Source organism: Macrobrachium nipponense, chromosome 8 (assembly GCF_015104395.2).
Source record: "Macrobrachium nipponense isolate FS-2020 chromosome 8, ASM1510439v2, whole genome shotgun sequence".
Taxonomy (NCBI): Eukaryota; Metazoa; Arthropoda; class Malacostraca; order Decapoda; family Palaemonidae; genus Macrobrachium; species Macrobrachium nipponense.
The window spans coordinates 66,324,895-66,348,617 of record NC_087203.1 but is presented as its reverse complement, the minus strand read 5'-3'; the positions used below and the strand labels follow the sequence as shown (position 1 = coordinate 66,348,617).

Sequence of the window (23,723 nt, the reverse complement as noted above, 5' to 3'; positions counted from 1 at the left end):
ACTGGAGAGTGAAACAAGATTGACAGTTCAGGAACTCCTGAACTACCAAAAGGCATTACTGAACTCTTTTCAGGGAGACAAACGCCTGAAAAGCTTGAATAATGGGTCATTGCCAAAAATAGACTACTCTGAGTTGAGTTGGAGTCAGTTGTGATTTCTCCTTATTGACAAGAATCCCTAATGAGCAAGTCAAACAAAGAGTCCTCTCTAGATCCTTCATGCACTGGCTTTCCGAGGAGGAGCGGGAGAAGCCAGTCATCCAGGTAAAGCGCCATACTGATACCCAAGATATGTAACCACTTCCCTAATGGCACCAATACACGGGTAAACACCTGAGGAGCTGTGGAAAGACCAAAACATACTTGAAATTGGAATAACTTGCCCATAAACACAAACCAAAGAAATTTCCCTGATTCCTGATGAATCGGAATGTGGAAATAAGCATCTTGTATGTCCAAGGAGACCATCCGGTCCCTAGGTGAAGCGATGCTAGGAATGAGTAGGTTGTTTCCATATTGAACTTTGTTTTCGAGACAAACAAGTTCAGAGCACTGACATCCAACACGGGTCCTCCAGGCCCCCGATATCTTGGGGACTACAAAATGGCAGTTGTAAAACCCCAGTGATGACTTGTCGATCACTAACTCTACTGCCGTCTTCTGAATGAGAGCTTCCACCTCTTTGGCCAGAGCTACAAACCTCTCCGAGCCTTGAGAGTAAGCCGATAATACAATCGGCGTATTGGTGAGGAGGAGGAGGAGCTTTGAAAAGGATTGAGTAACCAAGGTGAAAAATTTTGGCCATCCAAGGGTCTGCCCCTCTGCGATTCCACTCCTCCCAAAACAGATGCAATCTGGCACCTACCAGAGCATGAAGGATAGTGTTTTGAAGATGCTGAACAAGGGGGCGGTGGAAGAAGTAGAGTCCTTCTCCAGGGTTTTACAGTCAAATTTTCCTGGTTCCAAAAGCTACAGTAATCAACCTTTCCACTCTGGAAAACTGTGTCAGGAAGACAAGGTTCAGGATGGAGATGCCCCGGTCAGACAACGACTTCTTGCTGTCAATAGACTTGAAGGATGCTTACTTCCAGATTCTGGTTCACCCTACGTCCAGGAAGTTCCTTCGCTTCTCTCTGGGAGCGCAGGTCTTCCAATTCAAGGTCCTTTGCTTCGAGTTCACTACAGCCCCTCAGGTGTTCAAAAGGGTCTTTGCTCTTATCTCAACATGGGCTCATGCTCAAGGGATTCACCTGCTAAAATACCTCGAAGCTGCTTCAAGACAGAGATCATCTTCTTCAGCTTTGTCAGGAGCTAGGCATAGTAGTAAACCTGGAGAAGTTCAATCTGGTTCCCTCCCAGAGAACTCTCTACCTAGGTATGGCTATAGATACAGCAGTGTTGAGTGTTTTTCTGTTGGACCAGAGGTTAGAGAAGTTTCAGTCAGTGGCACGCGTATTCCTGTCACAGCCCGAACAGCCAGCTCAACAGTGGTAGGTCCTCCTAGGGATTTTGTCTTCTCTGGAGAAGCTGGTCCCTCATGGTCACTTTCATCTCCAGTCTCTGCAGTGGAGTCTGAAGGACTTCTGGTCCCCAGCGGTGGAATTCCCCCCTGCAGAGAGTTTCTCTGTCAAGAGGAGGTGAGGGAAAACCTTTGTTGGTGGTTGGATGACCCGAATCTCTCGGTGCGAATCCCTCTGCGTTCTCCCCCTCCAGATTTTCTCCTGTTTTTGGATGCTTCCATCACCAGTTAGGGTGCTCATCTGGAAGATCTTCTAGTCTCGGGCACTTTGAGTGCGGAGAAGCTACTGGCACATCAATGTTTTGGAGTTAAAGGCAAACTCCCTGGGTCTGCCGGAGTTTCGGGAGAGGGTAGAGGGTCATTCGGTGGTTCTGATGTCCGACAACACCATGGTGGTCGCCGATGTGAACAAGAAGGGGGGCCTGGTGTCGTCAGGTTCATTCATTGACAGTCGAGTTGCACCAGTGTGCTATCGACAATTCAGTGGAGCTCTCTGCCAGGTACATTCCAGGCAAGAGGTATGTGGTAGCCAACAAGCTGATTCATCAGAACCAAATCCAGGGCACGGAGCTGACAAGCACTGTTGTCACATATGTGCGAGTAAGATGAAAGGAATCTGAAGTAGTCATTGTGGACAGGAGACAGAACCCTCCTTTCCTGAATCCTTTATATTCTATCACCGTGCCAACAAGCACTATTCTGGCCAAGACCAACTATAAGAGAATTCATTGAAACTATTTGGTATGTCTTATTGAGCCCGGGGGGAGACCTTGAGAGTGTAACTCCTTTACGGACCACAGTGGCTATACTATCAAAAATGTACCTATACATATATGGAATACTGATTTACAGTGTACAAAATATTTTTTCACAATCCAAACTCATGACTACTAGTTCTTTAAGAAAAATCTGGTAATAATCGTGCTTCAAGGTATAAAGTCTTTAACACTATAGTAGTGCTTTCATAGGCAAAACATCTTGGTTCAAATGGTGGAAAATTACATAAACCATCACAATATAATGTATGTCAGCAGTCTCATAAAATTGATAAATACCATGCAAGCCTTCCCAACTATCATGAGCATTTTAACCAGAACATTTTCATCATACCAATACTAAAGACAATGGAGTAATAATAAATATTAAATGCAGCAGAAAAATATCAGAAGTGAAACATCAAGCACTGATATTCTCACTTCCAATTGGCAAAATTCAAATAGTAAAGCTATGTTTAAAACGATGATAATAATATTAACCCTTAAACGCCGAAGCGGTATTTTAAAAATCGTCTCCCTTATGCTGGCGGTGTTCGGGAGTGAGCGCCAAAGCGGAAAAAATGTTTTTTTCAAAAAATCACGCCACGCTTAGTTTTCAAGATTAAGAGTATTTTTTTGGCTCCTTTTTTTGTCATTGCCTGAAGTTTAGTATGCAACCATCAGAAATGAAAAGAATATCATTTTCATATATAAATATTGGGATATATGACAGCGAAAAAAAAAATTTCATATATAATTGTATACAAATCGCTGTGAGCAAATCGGTTAAAGCTAACGAGTTAATTTTTTTAATTGTATCGTACACTAAATTGCAATAATTTTGGTATATAACACATTGTAAAACGATCAAGGCAACAAAGAGAAAATATTATCACAAGATGATGCATGAATTCGTAACGCGCGGACGTAAAAATAAGCCATTTTCAAAACTTCAACATAAATCAAAATATTGTGCTAAAGACTTCCCGTTTGTTGCAAAATGAAGGTAATTGATTGAATTCTACTAGACTGTAAGTGTTGTAGCTTACAATTGCAGTTTTCCACCATTTTGGTCGAGTTAAAGTTGACCGATGGACGAATTTTTTCTATTTATCGTTATTTATATGAAAATATTTCAAAACTGATAAAAACTACAACCATGGGTTGTTTTTGTTGTAATCTACATGAAATTGCACACATTTTCATATATAAAACTTCATGTAACAGCTAATTTAAAATGGTGCAAACATTACGACAATCGGACGAAAAAATTTATGATTTTTTCGGAAGAGTTACCGCGCGGACATAAGGAAAAAGTTTATTTCATAAATTCACCATAAATCGAAATATTGTTAGAGACTTCCAATTTATTGCAAAATAAAGGTAAATGATTGAATATTACTAGAATGTAATTGTTTTAAGCTTACAATTGCGTTTTTTTACTTTGGTCGAGTCAAAGTTGACTGAAGGTTGAAATTTTGGCACTTATTGTTATTTATATGAAAATATTTCAAAACTGATAAAAGTTACAACCATAGGTTGTTTTTAGATGTATTCTAAATAAAATTGTGCACATTTTCATATATAAAACTTTATGTAACGGCTAATATAAAATGGTGCAAACATTACGACAATTGGACGAAATTTTTTTTTATTTTTTTCAGAAGTGTTACCACGTGGACGTAAGGAAAATGTTTTTTTTTCATAAATTCACCATAAATCGAAATATTGAGCTAGAGACTTCCAATTTGTTGCAAAATAAAGGTAAATGATTGAATATTACTAGAATGTAAGAGTTTTAGCTTACAATTGCGTTTTTTGACCATTTTTGTCGAGTCAAATTTGACCGAAGGTTGATATTTTGGCACTTATCGTTATTTATATGAAAATATTTCAAAACTGATAAAAGCTACAACCATGGGTTATTTATTGTTGTATTCTACATGAAATTGCGTACATTTCCATATATAAAACTTTGTGTAACGGATAATTTAAAATGGTGCAAACATTACGACAATCAGACGAAAAAATTTCTGATTTATTCGGAAGAGTTACCGCGCGGACGTAAGGAAAAAGGTTTTTTCAAATTTCACCATAAATCGAAACATTGTGCTAGAGACTTCCAATTTATTGCAAAATGAAGGTAAATGATTGAATATTACTAGAATATAAGAGTTTTAGCTTACAATTGCGTTTTTCGACCATTTCGGTAGAGTCAAAGTTGACCGAAGGTTGAAATTTTGGCACTTATCGTTATCTATATGAAAACAATTCAAAACTGATAAAAGTTATAGCCATGCGTTGTTTCTTATTGTATTTTACATGAAATTTCGCACTTTTTCATATATGATTCTCCATGAAACGGCTAATATAAAATGGTGCAAAAATTATGTCAAAGTAAAGAAATAATTTCCGAGATGTGTCGCTGATGCTTTTTAGTGCGAGAAGAAAGAAATTCGCGCTTGCGCGCCTGGGTAACGATTGTAAACAAAACAATGCCTTGATCCGTGAGCTCCCAGCATCCCCCAAAGCGCATGATTCAAAAGTTTTCGCCTAGTAGGCCTATAACTATTCCTATAAATATTTTTCCGCGAATTTTAAAAAAAACTTTTTTATATCGACGTACCATACGTCCAATCGGCACCCAACAGACAATTTATATCGACGTTTAATACGTCCAATCGGCGTTAAAGGGTTAATAAAACACATTTTGCTTACTAGTATATCCAATTAGTGTATATAGCTCATATTACTGTATTACATAAATATGAACATTGTGATCATTTGCCATTTGTCAATGCTACTAGTTGCTAGATGAAAAATAGTTTGGAGATACATCTTTTCTTGTAAATCAACAAAAGCTGGGTTTAAAAATGCAAATGATTTTATTTTTAAAAACAACATTTTAAGCGAAGTAAAGGTGTGACTTCAGCAGTTTCAAATGTTCCTTTCAGTTATTCCAAAACATTATGAAGTCTGCATGTTGTACGTTTCTACAACCTGCAGCTTAAATTTAGTGGTATACTTCCTTAAGACATTCATTGCATGAATAATAATAAAACTGTATGTAATTTATTTTTACTCATGTTAATCACCATAGAAAATCATCAAGTTTTAATAAGCTGACAGTTGTAACACAACTCTTCATAACCCTGCAATAGCTACAGTTACCAGCATTGGCAAACAGCTTTTTCTCAATTTAGTGTGTATTTTATTACTTGCTGATGTTTATGTCAATGTTGCATGAAATACTTATTGGTTGTTAATCATAAGAAATAAAAATGAATCATTAGACACACCTCAAGTTTTAGGCCTATTACTTAGTAAACAGCTAACACTGATGTAATATGCACAGTGTAATCTACTAATAATACAACTCTCACATGTGATGAAATTAGCATGGCCTAATCTGAAAATGTAACTTGCACAATATAATCATGAAATCATGTTTTGGCAACAATATTCTAAGGATTGCATACATGAGATTGGATTATATATGAGTATGAAAATTAATTATGTTTCCTTTGATACTGTATATTTTTGAGATTAACAAAACTTCTTTGTTGGAAATTAAATGAGCTTGTGTATTTATGGGGCAAGTTTCATTCCTAAATAATAAAATCCAAAAACCAAAATACAGGTGGCCCTAAGGGATTGTGCACTTGAATACTAAATATCAGAAGGAAAATCAATTTAACCTGCATCCTGAAATGTATATTACAGTGTAAAAAAATCAAAGGTTCCTAAAAAATGTAAGTAATAGTGAGTATGAGATTTAGATGAATGGAAGGTTCTAAATCATATAGAACAAATAATTTTTCAGCTATAGGCTACTTTCAAAAATTTCTGTGGGTTCATACACAAATGGCAACTGTACTCTACAGCTTAGTCAAATAATTAACATGATTACTAGTTCTTTATAACAATATGTAAAATTCATGGAATTTGCAAGGCTATTATGTGGATACTACTCTAAAAATGTATAAAAATCTTCAAATATTTTTTTAACAAGCTCTGAAGAAACTCACCTCCAAATAAACAACAACATTCTTAACTGCCAGCTGTTCATTATGAATTGGCTTTGGATAGTGTCTGATACCAACTAATGCCTCACCTCCTCCCTCAACTATGTCCAACAACTTATCAAAGCCATCTCTCTTTATTAATTGTTCAATGAATTTCTGAATAGTTGGTTCTCCTGTTGAAATTAAATACAGAATAAATATTGTTTAAGAAATTCAGTCGACTCAAAGCCTATGGCATACATTATGCAAAAATGGATAAGTTTCAACATTTCAATACTGCCATTTAAAAACTAATACTTCACAAAAAGTCTACCCTCAACATCATTTACTATTAATATATATTTCATAGAATATATTTATTGAAAACAAAAGAAATCAAGTATATAGTAGGTAATAATATTCTCTAACAATGATGTTTTCAAATAAAAAACTACTTAGAATACAAGTATTTAGACTACAAAGGAATGAGCGTGATAGGAGTTTAATCAACAGAGACAGATGACTGAAGGAATGATAGGGGGAGAACAGTGTGGAGTTAGTTATGGAAAAAGAGTATGAGAATCAAGTAATTGTCAAGAAACATGTATAAGATGATAGTGTAGGGCAACAGAGCAGAATGCTACATAATTGACCTAGAAGCAACTTAAACCAGAACTTACAGACACAATATGGAAGATGCTGAAAACATATGGTATAAAACAAAAGTACATGGCACAGAACACAAGTTGTTGTGAATGATTAAAAATGTTTATGATGGAAGTGACAGGTGTGATAGGTTAAGCAGGGGGGCCAGTTACTGGTTTATAGTCAACCCCCAAAAACCCCATCCTTGATTTTTGCGGACTTGCCTATTTGCGGATTTTTCTTTGGACTATACCTACCCATTACTTGCAGGAAATTCACCTATTCACAGGTTTTCCAATAATAATGTTCACTAATTAGTGTATTTTAATGTTATTTACATGACTAAATAAATTTTTATTATACAACAATAATTTACTAATTTTCAAACATTAATATTTATTAATACTGTATAAGTAAGTTTAATAAGATTAAATAATATCACATAATAAGAATAACAATTCTCTCTCTCTCTCTCTCTCCTTCCTTCCTCTCCTCTCTCCTCTCTCTCTCTCGCTCTCTTCTCTCTCTCTCTCTCTCTCTCTCTCTCACAGAGATGTGTTTTTTGTATGATAAATAAATGATTTACTAATTTTCAAATATTGATATTAATGTAAACAGCAATAATATCAATTCATTCAAGAAAACACTATATAGTGAATTAATAAGATTTTAGTTTATAAATTAAAAATCTATGTAAGAATGAAGGAATTTCCATTCTACCCTGCATCTTTCTTTTCAGATCCATGTACTAAGCTGAGGTCCAGAACTGTCAAATATGTCAAGTAATGTGACAGGAGGGGGAGTGAGTTGCCATGTTGCTGACTAACACTCACATAATTTCTCTCTCTCTCTCTCTCTCTCTTACTGATTTGAGAGAATTCTTATGGTTTATCTATGCAAATAATATGTTTATTAATATTTTAAAATCATATTAATATGACTGTACACATAATGAAAAAATTCATGTGATAGTATTCTAAAGAAATACAATACTCTTTCCATTTCACTCTTTTAAATAAGGAAAACAGACCTTTCTTTCTCTCTCTCTCTCTCTCCACAAGATATTAAGTCATAGTGATAACTCTCTCCCTCTGTTTTGGCTGGAAGTGTTAGAATTGTATGTATATATCTTTAAGGTTACTACATACTACATTTTATGATAAAATAGTAATGTACAGTACTAATTTTCAAAGAATATTAAGTTTAATGAGATTAAACAATAACAATAAAATTTCTTTCTCTCTTATTTATGTATGTTTATTTGTTTTGTAGTATGATAAATCAATGATTTACCTAATAACTAATTTTCAAATATCAATCAGATTAACAGGAGAAATAGTGATTCCCCGTCTTCAAGAAAGATGGGAGAGGGAGTCAATGACAGTTTGATATACGTATTTATGGAGGGAAAGGAGTTTAAGGACTTATTCTCTCTATATCTTCATTATTATTCTCAATGTCTCAGAAATAATTTATAATTTCTGTGTGTGTGTGTGTGTGTGTGTGTGTGTGTATGTGTGTGTATTTTCAATGGAAAAATGCTTAAGAAATTATATTAATAATATAATCTCAAAGATTAATACAGTAATAGGATAGCAATTTAAGGTACATATATTTGAGGTAGGATGTTATTTAAGGTATACATTTGGTATTTGAACTTTCAAGATAGGCAGCTATAGCGTTTATAGAGGAGGTTCTAAAAATTTGTGGGTTTTATCTATAACCGGGGGAGTCTGGTACACATCCATGGCGAATGGGAGGTTCACTGTACAATAAAAGTGGGTCTAAGACAAGGGTGTATTGCCTCTATGGCTGTTCCACATCTTTATGGATGGAGTGATACAAGCAATCGAAGAAAGAACAGACATAGGAGCAAACTGTGGGATAGGTAAATTAGGTAAATCAAAGGCAGCCCCAACTTATTGGCAGCATTGGTTAACAGCTTTTTGGGCTTACGATTCTTGCCTAATGATGTCGTTAACCAGAAATTTGGGGCCAGTTAGCAATTTTCGGCACCAGTAAGCAGTTAATTGATAACCGTAAGCAGTTTATTGGCGTCAGCAGGCGGTTTATTGGTGTCAGAAAGCAATTTTTGGCACCAATAAGTGATTTATCATCACTTACAGCATCATAAACACCATTTGTTGCCATAATTACTGCGAAGTTTCAGTTACTGACAATTTTCAGTCATCATTGCTCGCCTGAGAGCGGAACCCTCTTCGTTAACAGGGGGACTGCCTGTAATTACAAATAGGGAGTGTAAAGGTTGACATCTGCAAATGATACAGAATGCTTATTAGAAACAGTGAAGAGAGACAGTAGAAGCTAGTAAGTGTGTAAATGGAAACCAGAAAGATGGAGTAACAAATGTTAAAATAAACGACCGAAGAATGGAAGAAACTGATCTGTATAGAGACATGGGAGTAAATACAACAGATGCGGGGTGGGGTAGGTCACATAAATGATGTAATCTGGAAGGAGACTTGAATTGTCCACTGAAGCCTAGATGAGAAAGTTAAAAAGCATTTCTTTGCTAACATTTCTATAAGAAGTGAAGTGTGGATAATGAATGTGAAAACAAGAAAAAATATTGAGGTTGCTGAAATAAACTGCTTGTATAGTCAATGTATGATTTGAAATGTGGAGATAAATGGAAATTGCCAAGAATTTAAGGTATGTGAAAAGAAAGATTAGTGTTTACTATTGTCGGCTCAATGCTTGTCAATAGCCATATCTAGTTGATCCCTAGGGAAAAGTAGCTGGGATTCCAAGATATTGCATTCTTCAAGGATAACAAGGTTTCGACAGACTGAGCTACCTTGGAGAGCGCTGCGTCTTTCCTCATCAGCAGGATATAGTCCATGAGTTCGCAATCAAATGCATAAGGCACAACATAGCCTAAGCACCATTGCAACAAGCTGATGTAAGCACTATTGACAGCATTTCTTGAAAAAGAAGAAATTCTGGCCACTGCTATAGACCACAAGTAAAGCAAAGAGACAGTGTGGAAGGCAGAAGAGGCAGTAGACTCCAAAGAAGCAGCTTCTTTGTTTGTCTGTATGGTGTTTTTATGTTGCATGGAACCAGTGATTATTCAGCAAAGGGACCAACGACTTTACATGACTTCCGAACCATGTCGAGAGTGAATTTCTATCACCAGGAATACACATCTCTCACCCCTCAATGGAATGCCCGAGACTACGCCACTGAAGCGCTAGTAGCAATTTCTTGAAAGGTATGGGAAGGACCCTCTATTTTAAACAGACCCAAGGTAAGCCCTGGCTTCAATCGGATGACATCAGAGTTGACCTGTCTACTCAGAAGCGGCACGAGAGGAGTTGCATTATATCTTCTATGGCGAGAAAGAGGAGGGGTGAGAAACTAGAATGACCTGGTGGAAAAGAGCTATCCTGGCCTGAAATCAAGGAATTTACATGATTCAGGACTGAGTCTGTGTGACTGAAACAAGGTAACTGAATGACATTTTCGAGTCTTTCCTCAGTCCCAGCAAGGCTTCTATACATGTCGGGCGATCGCAAAAGGAATCAAAGTCTTCTTAAAAGATTATATTTATTAAACTCACAAATAAGATCAATAACCTCTGCATTAGAAAGGCACTCTTGCTTCTCCAAATGCTTCGCTTCCTGGACACAAGGAGACCTGTCTGCCTACTCCAATGGATCAGCAGGGTTTAGTACTGCTAAATAGGATCTATCAGACCCTAATATTCTTGAGGGACCCTGAATGCTTCAAGTGGAGGGAAGAGAGAGGTCTCAATCATTGGCTTAAGGCACAGAAGCTCCTTCTCGCACAACGGATGTGCATCATCCTGTGGAATGGAAAGGCAATAGTCACGTCTGTGGAAGTGGGAAGACAAACGTCGGCTGTGGTCTCTAATTGAAGATATCAATGAGAAACATCACTGAGGCAAAGAACGATGAGTGAACAAGCTAGAACCATGTGGTGAAGAACCGCGGTCATATCCATATCCATGGCTGTACCAAAAACCACAGCCATGCCTAGATACACATCCATCTCTATCTTCGTGGCCCTGACTATTCACACCACATCTGTGAGAATCAGGGGAGGAATCACAATATATTCGGGTTGAGTGTGATCTGGAGTGAAGGCAAGATGAACATCTGCAAGGACTAAACTCCTAAAGGTACAGACATGGGGATAAACCAAAAGAACATCTCTGGTAGCTGAACTAATGGAATCCACCACTTGGGATTTCTTAATCGGAATCTTGTCGTCCTTCCTACAAACTTGCAGAGGATAAACTGGAGATAAAGGAACTACCAGAGTCCCTCTCAGAAAGAGATTCTTGAAGGCAAGAGGTCGACAGACGAGACACATCACCCACGGGAATATGTAAGGGTGTGAGAGTCATGGCCATGGTCAACAGGAATATGTACTTGTGCAAGAGTCACAGCTGTGGTTCGAAGGCAAGTGGGGAATGCATATGTGTGTGGAAGAGTCACAGCCGTGGTCCAAAGATGAAGAAGAAGACGAAAGAGATCTATGCCGCCATTTCCTCTTAAGAAAATGGCCGTATGTTTCTCGAAAGGAAGATTTGGCTGTGTCCAACAGAGCTTATATGAGGGAGTTTGTAGGAGCAGCAGCAGCAGATGATGTCATAGCACAACCCCACTTTGATGTCATGGGAGCAGATAAACTCTGTATATGAGCAGTTGGTAATGCTGTAGGCTGAACGAGAGCCAGCCCAAGATAATGTGTAGTTGGTACCAATGTATATGAGCAGTTGGTACTGCTGTAGGCTGAACGAGAGGTGGCCCAAGATGATCTAGGAACTGTCATGGCAGCTGACACCAAGATGTGTGATATGAAATGGGATAATAGGCCATCTAAAGTTGGCATCACTGATAGGCCTGAAGAGGCCCAAACAACCAATATCTCCTGTGCATCCAAACCTGAGACAGAGGAAAAAGATGGTGCTGCCTCTAACCCCCCTGGGTTGGTAGTTAGCAAAGGACTCTCATGAGAAGGGCATAACATCCTTTTTTTTATGTAGAATCCCTTGTCACTTAGTACATACCTTTACCAGAAACTGTAGAGCAACTACCCTCCACACTACATCAATGATACCTTTGTGAACCTTCAAATTGAGACCATTATCAGTAGAACCTTCAAATTGAGACAATCATCAGTAGTCTCATCTCCAAGTGCAAGGAATCTAGCATTAAAACCGATGTTTTCCTTGGGATCCAACCAAATATCTATCACCTTGGGGACTACTAAACATTGGGTTAATAACTAAAGTTCAGTCACTTTTATGATTTATGATTTACTTACTGAAACAATGAAACTCATACACCAAGTTGAGAAGGTGCAGTATAAGGCATTCTTTTCAATGAAGTATGTATCAAAGATGGTCTTCTTCCAATAATTAATAATAATAATAATAATAATTAATTAATAATAATAATAATAATAATAATAATAATAATAATAATAATAATAATAATACTTAGGAAGCAGACCCTCTCTCAAGCATACTTTATTAAAAGTAATGGCTACTTCAGCAGCGTTATATTTTTTTATATTCTTCTCTATTTTCCGAATAGTGGCTTTTTCCGTGCTACTTAAACAGGCTAGTAGAGTGCCTATAGAGGTCATGATCAAATACAGTGTCAAAATAGGTGTATATATTTGAATTTTTACAGATAAACTATGATACCAAAGTCATGAAAGTCACTAACGATGTTCTCTCTCTTTCTTGAAGCAAGCTTTCGTCTGGAGCTGCTAGACATCCTCAAACTATGAAGCTGAGGGTGGACTGCTCTTGGTGTGGCGTCCGTCCTCCTTATATTTGGGGTCGACACCAGGGGGTCTGCCCCATGCTGATCTGCTATTGGCTGGTGGCGTAAGTCTTCCTTTTCATTGGTGGCTTGAGCCAGGTCTCAAGCCACTTTCTCCGAGTCAATGGTTGCGCAGGTTCTGCAGCCGTCTAGACCTCCTGAGCAGTGCAGTAACGTTGATAGATGTTGCGTTACGCTGTGGGACGTCGTGGCTAATTTGATTTTCATTGGCTGCAGGAGAATCTCTTTCGGGGGCGCTGTCTTCTGTAGGGTTGTCGTGATTGGTGGTATCATTGTTGGTGGCAGGTTCTCATACTCGTAGGGAGGACAAATTCTTCCTGCGTCGTGTTCAGTGTAGGTTTTATTTGCTGGATGAGAAGCACCTCCAGCAGGCGTAACCGACGGGCTTGCGCGCCTGCATAACGATTGTAAACAAAACAACACCTTGATCCGTGAACTCCCAGCATCCCCCAAGGCGCGTGATTCAAGAGTTTTCGGTGTAGGCCTAAAAGTATTTTTCCGCGAATTTTTAAAACTTTTGTATGTCGACGTAAAATAGATACAGTCGGCGTTTAAGAGTTAAGTAGCACGGAAAAAACCGCTATTCGGAAAATAGAGAAGAATCTCTACAAGTGTAAAGCTGCTGAGGTAGCCATTACTTTAAATAAAATAATAATAATAATAATAATGAATAATAGTAATCCATTCCAGAAGGTTGTTCTAAATACAATTTGTTTGAAATATGAAAAAAATATCCCCATAAGCCAGCCAAAGGTTAAATTAAGTGTGTAAAGTAATAAAAGACTACGATATATGAAGTAAAATTTTATAAAATATTTTTCTGTACAATCTAAAAACCGTTTGGTGAAAATGGTGCACGGCTGGCTCGGGTGGAATGGAGGGAGGAGAGACGGCAACCCTTTGAGAAAACCGAGATGGTCAAAGAAGGCAAAAGTTGATAAAAGGGATTTTGACGTGTCGCTTCGTGAAATAGTACCAGAGAAATGGCCACAAGCTTGAGGAAATGCTAAATACTATAAGGTAATAAGAAAAAACCAAATATATTAGAGGAGTATAATCTAGAGTAATTATTACAGAAGTTATTGTATATATACTTAAAATAACTTATAGTAACTTATGTTAGACTTATGATAAATAACATGAGTTTATTAAAAATTAAACTTATGCTAACTTGCGATAACTTAAACTAGACAATGATAGATTATATACAGATGTGAGTAATCCTAGCATAAAAATAAGGAGAACATCACGATATAGCCTTTTTGACAGCTAAGGCTCAAAACAGGGTAGAACCTGGTGGCAGGATCACAGGAAGGATGTTAGTGAGACAGGTAGAAAGGAGATCTGGATCCACGACTAAACTACTTAGACAGTGTCAGGAGAAACTGTTTCCCGCTGCCACTGCTGGAAATATAAGAGATTCTAAAGATTTCAGGTAGTGGCGTCTGAATACTGTCGGTGACTTCCAGCCTGTGTACTTTTTCAGATCATCAAAATTCATGAGTTGGAAATAATTGAGGTGGCTACTGCCCTAATGTTGTGGACTTTGGGGAACGAATCTGGGTTGGCTTGTTTAATAAAGTACAAAATCTGTTGTCTAATTCCTTTTAAGGAAATAGTGCCACCTTTTCCCTCATGAATAAGGGGCCTGAGGATCTCGTAGATGTCCTGGAAAGATAGGCTCGTAAGGTCGTCACTGGACATAGAGAAGGGTCTTGAGGAAGAGGGAGGATCTTCCAAGGAGCCCACCTCATTAAAGGATCCTCGTTTTTGGCCAAAAATTTTCGATCTGGGAAGAGGAGAACTTCTCCTGATGGAAGAAATTCGATATGGCTTGAGTCTCTAGAAAGGGCCGACAGTTCAGATACTCTGGCTCCTGAAGCCAGACTTAAAAGAAATAGTGTTTTCCTTAGGAGTGGTATATAGCTACATGAATCGTTATCAGTATCTGAAGCCAGTCTGAGAACATCATTTAAGAACCATGAAACTGAGCTAGGTCTCTCTGATGGTCTGAGCCTAGCACAAGCTCTAGGAATAGACGAGAAATAAGAATCTGTTAAGTCTATTTTAAAGCCAAATTGAAAAATTTTCTTTAGAACTGACTTATTGGTAGTAATAGTACTGGCTGCTAAACCTTTTTCAAATAAGGATCTGAAGAAGGAGATAGCCAGGTTAGTAGTCATGGTTCGAGATTCTGTTTCCTTCAGGAAATTTGCTAGCTTTTTAACAACTGCGTCATACTGACGTAAGGTTGATTCTCTTTTATCCGATTCTAAGAAAAGGATGTTTTGAGGATCAATGTTTGCATCTCTTTTAGCCGCGAACTTCATGAAGTCCATAAAGTTAGGGTTTTGAGAATTCCTGAGGAAGCAAACACAGTCCTCGTTTGCACTGGTTGAGATAGCTTGGGATTGGGAATCCGTTGAGGCCGGAGACCCAATTCCAGAAGTAGTGGGAACCAGTTACTCTTGGGCCAATCTGGGGCTATTAGAGCAACTTACCCTTTGAAAGTCCTGAGTTTGTTCAGGACTTTCAACAGAAGATTCACTGGAGGAAAGATGTATACTTTCTTCCACTGATTCCAATCTATGGCCATGGCGTCTGTGGCATAAGCCAGAGGGTCCAGGTTGAGAGCCACATAGCAGGGGAGCTTGTGGTTCGATTGTGATGCGAAAAGATCCACGTGGAGGCCTTGGACCTTTTGGCATATCCACTGGAATGAACGCCTGTCCAAAGACCACTCCGATTCTAGAGGAACTGAACGAGACAGGGCGTCTGCTATCACGTTCCTTACTACCACCAGGTGAGTGGAGGATAGGTGCCATTTGTACTTGGCTGCTAGTGAGAATATGGCTATCATGACATGGTTCACATGATTTGATTTGGATCCTCCTCTGTAGATGCAGTGTACTACTACTGCACTGTCCAATACCAGCTTGATGTGAGATTTCTTGGCTGGAAGAAGCCTCTTCAATGTGAGGAACACTGCCATAACTTCTAATACATTGATGTGAAGCTGGCGGAACTGAGGAGACAAAGTCCCTTGTACTTTTTTGAATTGAGAATATCCTCCCCACCCGCTTAGAGAAGCGTCCGTGTGGATAACCAACGCCGGGGGGGGGGGGGGAGGGGGGGGGAAGGAGAGAGAGAGATGCCGAGAGAGAGAGAGAGAGAGAGAGAGAGAGAGAGAGAGAGAGAGAGAGAGAGAGAGAGAGAGAAATCGACTTGGATAGATTTTTGACCTCCGCCCAGGGGCGAAGTCGCTTGCGGAGAATCGGCGGGATGGCTGACGAACTTGTCCCGAGACTTGTTGTTTGCTCTCGAGCGCCAGACCCGGTTTATGTCTTTCAACTTTGCCTTTAGTAGAACATCTGTCACTGAGGCGAACTGGAGAGAACCTAGGATTCTTTCCTGGTTTCTCCTTGATGTTTGTTTGCATTTGAAGAATTGTCTTGTTGCTTTGGCTATTTCTTTCCTTTTGGCCAATGGAATTGACAGAGTGTGAGAGCTTAAGTCCCATTGAATGCCGAGCCATTGAAAGCGGGAGTCCGGCGTTAGCCTGGACTTGGTCTTGTTTATTTGGAAACCCAGATGTTCCAGAAACTGTATTACTTTGACCGTAGCTTTGCGGCATTCTTCGACGGTTGTTGCCCAAACAAGCCAATCGTCCAGATACGCTACTACCATTATCCCGAGATCTTAGTTGCTGAACTACTGACTCCGCCATCTTCGTGAATACCCTGGGGGCCACGTTCAACCCGAAGGGCATTACTTTGAAGGAGAATGCCTGGTTCCCTAGCCTGAAGCCTAGGTACAGGCGGAAGTGTCTTGCTACTGGGATATGATAGTATGCGTCTGTAAGATCGATAGAGATGGTGACGGCCCCACGGGGAAGTAAGGTCCGCACCTGCGAGATAGTCAGCATTTTCAACTTGTCGCAACGAATGAATAAGTTTAGATGGGACAAGTCTAAGATTATTCTTCGTTTGGTTGAGCCTTTCTTTGGCACGCTGAACAAGCGACCTTGAAACTTTAAATGCTTGACTTTTGACACTACCCTTTTCTGAAGGAGTTCTTGAGCATAATCCGTCAATTCCGATGTTGGCCTTTGAAGGAAGGTCTTGGATGGAGGGGGGCCCTTAATCCAGCTCCATCCCAGACCTTTGGACACAATACTTTGTGCCCAATTGCTGAATCCCCATCTGTGGCGATAGAGGAACAGTCTCCCTCCTACGTGAGGGTTCTCACTGACTTGGAGCAGGCCGTGACCCGCGTCCTCCCCAGAAGTGTTTGCCTCCGCTAGGTGTTCTTCCGCCGCCTCTCTGGCGAAATGCACCCCTAGCCCTACTGCCTCTTCCAAACCTATAAAAGGGTTGGAACGCTTGCCCTTCAAAGACTGGGTTGAAGGCTGGTGACACCGCAGAAGGCTGGTTCTGGGAAGTCAGTAGGAGGAATTGCTGAGACTGACTCTTCGAGGTGGAGGGTTGTGCCACCTGGAAGACCGGCACTGCCTGTACCACCTGCTGCTGTTGGGTAGCCTGGAAAGGTTGGAATTTCCTAGGCTTTTTCAACTTCTTTGCAGTAGAGGAAGTAGGTTCAGGCTTCCTCTTACTTGAAAGACCCCAACGGACCTTAAGGCTCTGATTCAGCCTTGTCGCCTCGTGCTGAACCTCATTGACCAAAGCTTCCGGGAAGAGGTCAGCACCCCAAATGGAAGCCGCGAGCAACTTATTGGGTTTGTGGTGAATGGTCGCCTGTTGCAGCACATGTTTCCTGCAATTGTGCCTTGCGATTGTAAAATCATACAGATTACACTGAACGGTGTGTGTCTGTGCCTTAGCCAACAATTTGAACAGAGGTTCCGTGCCGTAAGTTACTGCCTCAACCTTCATCATTACTAGGGCATTTAAGGTCCTCCCTAGCCTGGTCCTAGCATCAAATTCAGCTTGAATAAGATTGTCTGGGAGCCTGGGAAGCCTCTCGCTAAATTGTGTTATAGCACAATCTGGCTTGAGTTTCCCTACCGTGAACGTGGCTGGGAGATCTGCCCAAAGGTCTTCGGTGCCTGGAAGGAGAAGGGATGTGGGCTCCGTTTCCCGGAGTTGAGGCATGGGCTCATCTTTCATGGCAGCCTGAAGAGTGAACTCCACTAACTTTGTGGTGAATGGAATAGGGGTTTCTCCATCCGCCACAAAGATAGTAAAGGGGCTCTTAAAGGCTTGCAGCTTGGTATTGACGCAATCCCAATCTTCCAAGTTCCTCAGCCACTCCCTTTGGGCCTGGTCTCGGCTGTAGATCACTGTCTCCTTGGGAATCCTGTCCTCCCTTCTCATCGCCGCCTCTGTAAGACGGGCATAACCAATGAATGATGGCTGTAGGTCGGAGGGGTGAAACTCGAAGTCTTCAACCCTTCGAGTACCGCAGTCCACCAACGTCAGCATGCCGTCTTTAAAAGGGGCATACGACGAAACCCTCCATGGGTTATTCGCCATGTAGGGAGGAAGGGTGTCGTAGTCCGGCATGGTTTACACCGCCATACCGGGCTGTGGGAGAACTGCTGCAGGGTTCTCCCGGAGACCTGCCATCAGATTTTCCTGGTTGGTCAGTCTTTCCGAAATGTTTCGGATCGACTGACCCTACTCCTCGAAGGAAGAGATGTGTGATAACATCTGCTCGAACTTGTCTTGAACTAAGTTCCCGACAAAGTTCCCCATTTGGTGCATGATGTTAGCAGTAAACGCTTCCGTGTCGAAGGGGCTAGGGTCCTTGATCACGGCAGGAGTCTTGGGACGTGCCCCCGTAGAGGTCGAAGGCTCAGGATCCGTAGATGGCTGGGCCTTATCCTTCGAGGACTTGCCTCTGGACCCTTTGGAGTACGATGAAGAGGACTTCGACTTCTCTGCTCCGGGATGGTGAGCCGAAGACTTATGAGAGGAAGAAGACGTAGTCTTTTTGGACACTGTCTTCTCCAGGGTCTTTAACTCATGCTTCCCTTTCACCTAAGGGATAGCCTGAGTGGACTTTGGTCTGACTGAAAGTTCGCTCTCTGAGAAACCTTGGAAAGAAGTAGAAGACGGTACAGGGGAAGTAGATCCAGAAGGACCCAAGGGAAGCCCTTGAGCCCCCAACAAACCTGACTCATCCAACATACTACCTGTATCACCTACCGCCATTGGTTCCAGGTTTAAATCCAGCATCGCCACGTCGTCTGCAATCTCGGGGTTGCCCTGGCCCGCCAGTGCCTGGGCCACCTGAAGTTGAATGGTGGCAATGTACGGGGCCGCCGCTGCCGGGTCGACGTAACAGGTGGACTTGCCTCCCGGGAAGAGACGGACAGCCATATTCTTGTCCAGGATGTATGGCTGCCCCTTGGTCATGTTCTTGCTAAACCCGCCGACCCAGGCCTTCAGGGTGGCCGATGCGGCATCCTTGACAGCGGTAGCTTAGAAGAGAGGGTTATTGTTAGCCCTAGAATGAAAGCCTAAAATTCTATGATTAACAATATAAGCCAATATATCATTTTGTATCTCTTATAAGACTGCATTTGCATAGTCAAATTTATATAGCAAATAAACTCCGGTATATACTTACACCGGAGGTAAACTGCTCCACAAGATCATAACAGATCGAGCAGGCTTCATGGTGCCAGACCGCTATGTCCCCATAGCGGATGGCGCAGACAGCGAGGGTCCGGCAGACCTTGTGGCCACAGGGGTCCTGCAACACGGCGTTACAGCTGGATTCCTGACAATGGGTAGCCTGTAAGTGAACAGATACATGAGTATCAACACTGACTAACAGGGCAAGTCCGTTAAGAGATATGACACTCCGTCAGATGCCGGAGTGGAAATATAGGTGTTAACCTTCTCCTGTTCTCCTGTAGTGGTGAGTGTCCAATAGGTCTGGTATACTAGTTAGAAAATTCCGGCGCACCGGGGTAAGGAGTTCCACCAAACTAGTAACCAGCCTATACGCCTGGGTGAGGAGTACAGGGGACGGCGGGGAGAAACATGAGTAGGCTAAACCAGTAAATAATCACAATAAAATTAGTGGGAGCACAGCTCCGCCGTCGGAAAAACTCGCAGGCAGGGGGAGAACCCGGTTGGTGAGCAGGCGCTCCGCCGGCTAGCAGAATTTCCAGACATTCAACATATATAAATAAATGATAACAAAAACCAATAACAGTATAGAGATGCATGCAATGGAGCTTCTCTCCGTCACCCCCTTTAGGAGCTGGCGGAGCTGGCGGAGCCCGCCGCTGACGCGGTGGGTAAGAGGGGTGACCGGGGTAGGAGAGAGCAGTAAGGGACCTGAGGAGGTCTGAGCACGAACAAGTGAGTGGCCAGCCGAGCCCGAGTGTACAGGAGACACCCCCGTGGAACCCAGGGTGAGAACGGTAGGAAGAGACAGTCTCAAATGCCCCCCTCCCACTGACTCTCGTATCCTCTCCAGGTAGAGGAAGAGGGGAGAGAGCCCGGATGGTTGCCATGGCAACATGAGCGAGCAATACTTGCCCCTCCCCCCCTAGGAGGGGGGAGGGAAGGCAGGGTGGGGGACTGAGCCGGTGGCTCATGGCGATCGCCTGGTTCACCGTGAACGTGGTAGGGCCACGCGGTCAGAAAGACCAGGCGAACTGAGGTAGCCTAGGCTACCTCAAACTGTCTCTAGCATGCAAAACAAATAAACAAATTAAACATAGTTATCATAGCAGAAAGGAAGGAATCATCAGTAAAAGAGAAAGTAGTGTCCTAGAGAGGTTAGGCTAACCGACCTGGGAGGGAGGGCACCTAACCACTCGGGAGCTGGCCTCTGCCGATACGTGATAACGGAGGGCGACGGCCAGGGTAGTAGGACTAAAAAGAGAAAGGACATATGTCCTATAATGCCTAACAGACCTAGACAAAGGTACATGTGTGCATGAACGCTGAGCTAAGGTAATAAGGCATAAGCTCCATCGAGCTACATTCCCATAATAAAAAGAATAGCACATCTTGCACAACACGCAAAATAATCATAAATACTGCAAAGCCATAGCTACAATGGTATGGGAGACCGAAGAAGCCTGAATAATGAAACACGAGGCGAGCCGGTTGGGCGAGCCTGTAGCCATGTCGCAGAGAGCACCGTTATAAACCTAAATAAAAGCGGTAAAACGGGCACTAGCTGGCTAAAATTACGTGAAACACTTAGGCAGTACTTAACTTAGCTGCGGCGATGGCTTGGAGCTCCATGGTTAAAGATAAATCCAAAACGGAAGCACAAAATCACAGCAAGAAAAAACATGTGTGTGCGGGATGCTGCTAACGAAAAGGATGGCCGCTAGAGGCGCTCGTGTTGGCGTGGGAGCGCTGGTAGTAGTAGTTGCTGGCGTGGGCTGTGTATCAGCTCTCTCTAGCAGGAGGATTTTGTGTAGGAGGGATCTAAATGACAAGAGGCCCGTGGTAGTGGTTTCACTCGCCCCAGAAACCATACCGACACCCTCTTTTTATAGGGTGAGCGAGTCAGAATACTCTGACATCCCATTTTAGTTTTTCTCTGGTAATGTTAGCAATATTTACCTTAGAAATATGAACTAAAAGGATATTTCACGAAGCGACACGGGCTGAGCCCAGAAAATTAATTTTATTCACATATGACAAGAATAATCAAAGGAATTGATAGGATATGTGTCCGATTGTGTCTGAGAGAGAGAGAGAGAGAGAGAGAGAGAGAGAGAGAGAGAGAGAGAGTATTCAACGTGCATGATTGTTAATGTATTTACACTTGGATCTTAAGTGCATGAAAGAAATTCAATACATCAATTTAGTGTTGGCAAATGGCAGAATTTAAAATAAACATGAGAATTTTGAACACAAATAAGTAATAAGCAAAGAATGCAAGGAAAGGAAAGAGATTAAATCACTTTTCACAAGGAAGTCGTTTAAACAAACAATCGAAGCCACACAGAAGCTGAACATGGCGCCAGTGTGTTTATTATAGAGCCAAGTTACTTTTACAGCGGTAAAAAATCGTAAAAATCAATTGTCACTAGGTAGGTATTTTACCATAAAAAAAAAAAAAAAAAAAAAAAAAAAAAAAAAAAAAGTTATATGGGCAACCAAGTGCAAGAGAAAGAGATGGGCGAATAATCATCCCAGCCCAGCTGGTAAGTCTTACTCTTAGTGCACTGAACGCTGGCTCAAGTGAGACCTTTTTTTTTTTTTTATACTGTACTGCATTTGATTGTATTCATGTTCTACCATTATGTTAAATTTATTGTGAAATAAAATTTAAAAAATTTTTATGTGAATTGGTACTGCTTTTATATACACATAGAAAATATTTTACTCTCTTCTTCTCTCCTCAATAATATCATGACATACGATAACTTAGAATCATTCATTCATTATTCCTCAAAAATATGAAGTTTTCATAATAAAACTAATATTGTAATACTTACCTGAACACCTGAATTAGCCCTGGTCATTGACCAGCCCTACCTACCTCCTCACATATTTACCCACTAAGTGGGTAATATAAATTGTCAGTGTTACCAACACTGCAGGTAAAATCTAGTCAAATGAGTTACCTACATTACTATTGACAAAGCTGATGCAAATGCCGGCCACAAGAGGCTTGCCTCTTCAATTGAATCATTCACTGTCAAACTGAAGTGAGGAGGAGGGTGGGAATCATTCAGGTGTTCAGAAAAGTACTACAATATTAGTTTTATTATGAAAACTTCATATTGCAATACACTCTCTGAACACCTGGATTAGCCTGATTAACAAAATTTTAACGGAAGTGGGATCAATCTAATTCACCTCGACCTGTCCACGGAGCATATGCAGGTAACTCATAATCAACCTACCATGTATAAATGCATGTATCCTCACCTAATTATCAAACTCGGTAGGTGAGGATATTTGCAAATAAAGTACCTCAACATCAGTGTTGAGTCTAGGGTACCCTCTGAGTCAGAAGTACCTCCCATGTGGTAACCTATACTTATTATTCATGGAGGTAAAAGCAAATCTCCTCACCTAGTTGTCCAACTCGGTAGGTGAGGATGCTTGCAGAGGAAGTGCCTTACTGTCAGTGTTGTGTCCAAGGTACCGCCTGAGTCTGAAGAACTTTCCATGTGGTATTCTATACCTCTCATGTATGGAGGGGAAACGATGAACCTCCCATGTGGCTATTCAGCCTCTCATATATGGAGGAGAATTTGAGAGTGCAGGACCTTCGAGTTCTCTATTACTCACTGACGCAGATGACTGTGCTGAAGAAGTTGTAGTTATTCCAACATGACCATCGGGATCTGCCTAACCTCAAGGGCCTAAAGGAACAATACACAATGAGGGCCTAAAGAAACAATACACATAGTCTAAGCTTGACTAACAGAAACACTCGAGTTCATTTAGACTATCATTAACCCTTAAACGCCTATTGGACGTGGTAAACGTCGACGAAAATTGTCTGTTGGGTGCTTAATTGACGCATGATACATAGACGCAAAAAGTTTTTTAAAAATTCGTGGAAAAATAGTTATAGGTCTATTTGGCAAAAACTTTTGAATCACGCACCTTGAAAGATGCTGGGAGTTCACAGATCAAGCTGTTGTTTTGTTTACAAACATTACCCAGAAGCGCATGCGTTAATTGCTTTCTTCTTGCACTAAAAAGCATCAGCGACACATCTCAGAAATTATTTCGTCACTTTGATGTAATTTTTGCACCATTTTATATTAGCCATTACATAGAGTTTTATATATGAAAATGTGCGCAATTTCATGTAGAATACAACAAAAAACAACCCATGGTTGTAGCTTTTATGAGTTTTGAAATATTTTCATATAAATAACGATGTGCCAAAATTTCAACCTTCAGTGAAATTTGACTAGACCGAAATGGTCGAAAAATGCAATTGTATGACATTCAATCATTTACCTTCATTTTGCAACAAATTGAAAGTCTCTAGCA

The 23,723-nt window shown here is 40.9% G+C and overlaps 1 protein-coding gene across 1 annotated transcript in view; it reads right to left on the bottom strand.

The window, feature by feature from the left end:
• The window catches only part of LOC135222815 (DNA-dependent protein kinase catalytic subunit-like), a 763,170-nt gene that overhangs the window by 351,190 nt on the left and 388,257 nt on the right, over positions 1–23,723 (bottom strand). The window contains exon 23 of the mRNA XM_064261121.1: positions 6,302–6,471. Within this exon, the coding sequence (XP_064117191.1) occupies positions 6,302–6,471 (170 nt within the window). The remainder of the gene's footprint in view (positions 1–6,301; positions 6,472–23,723) is intronic.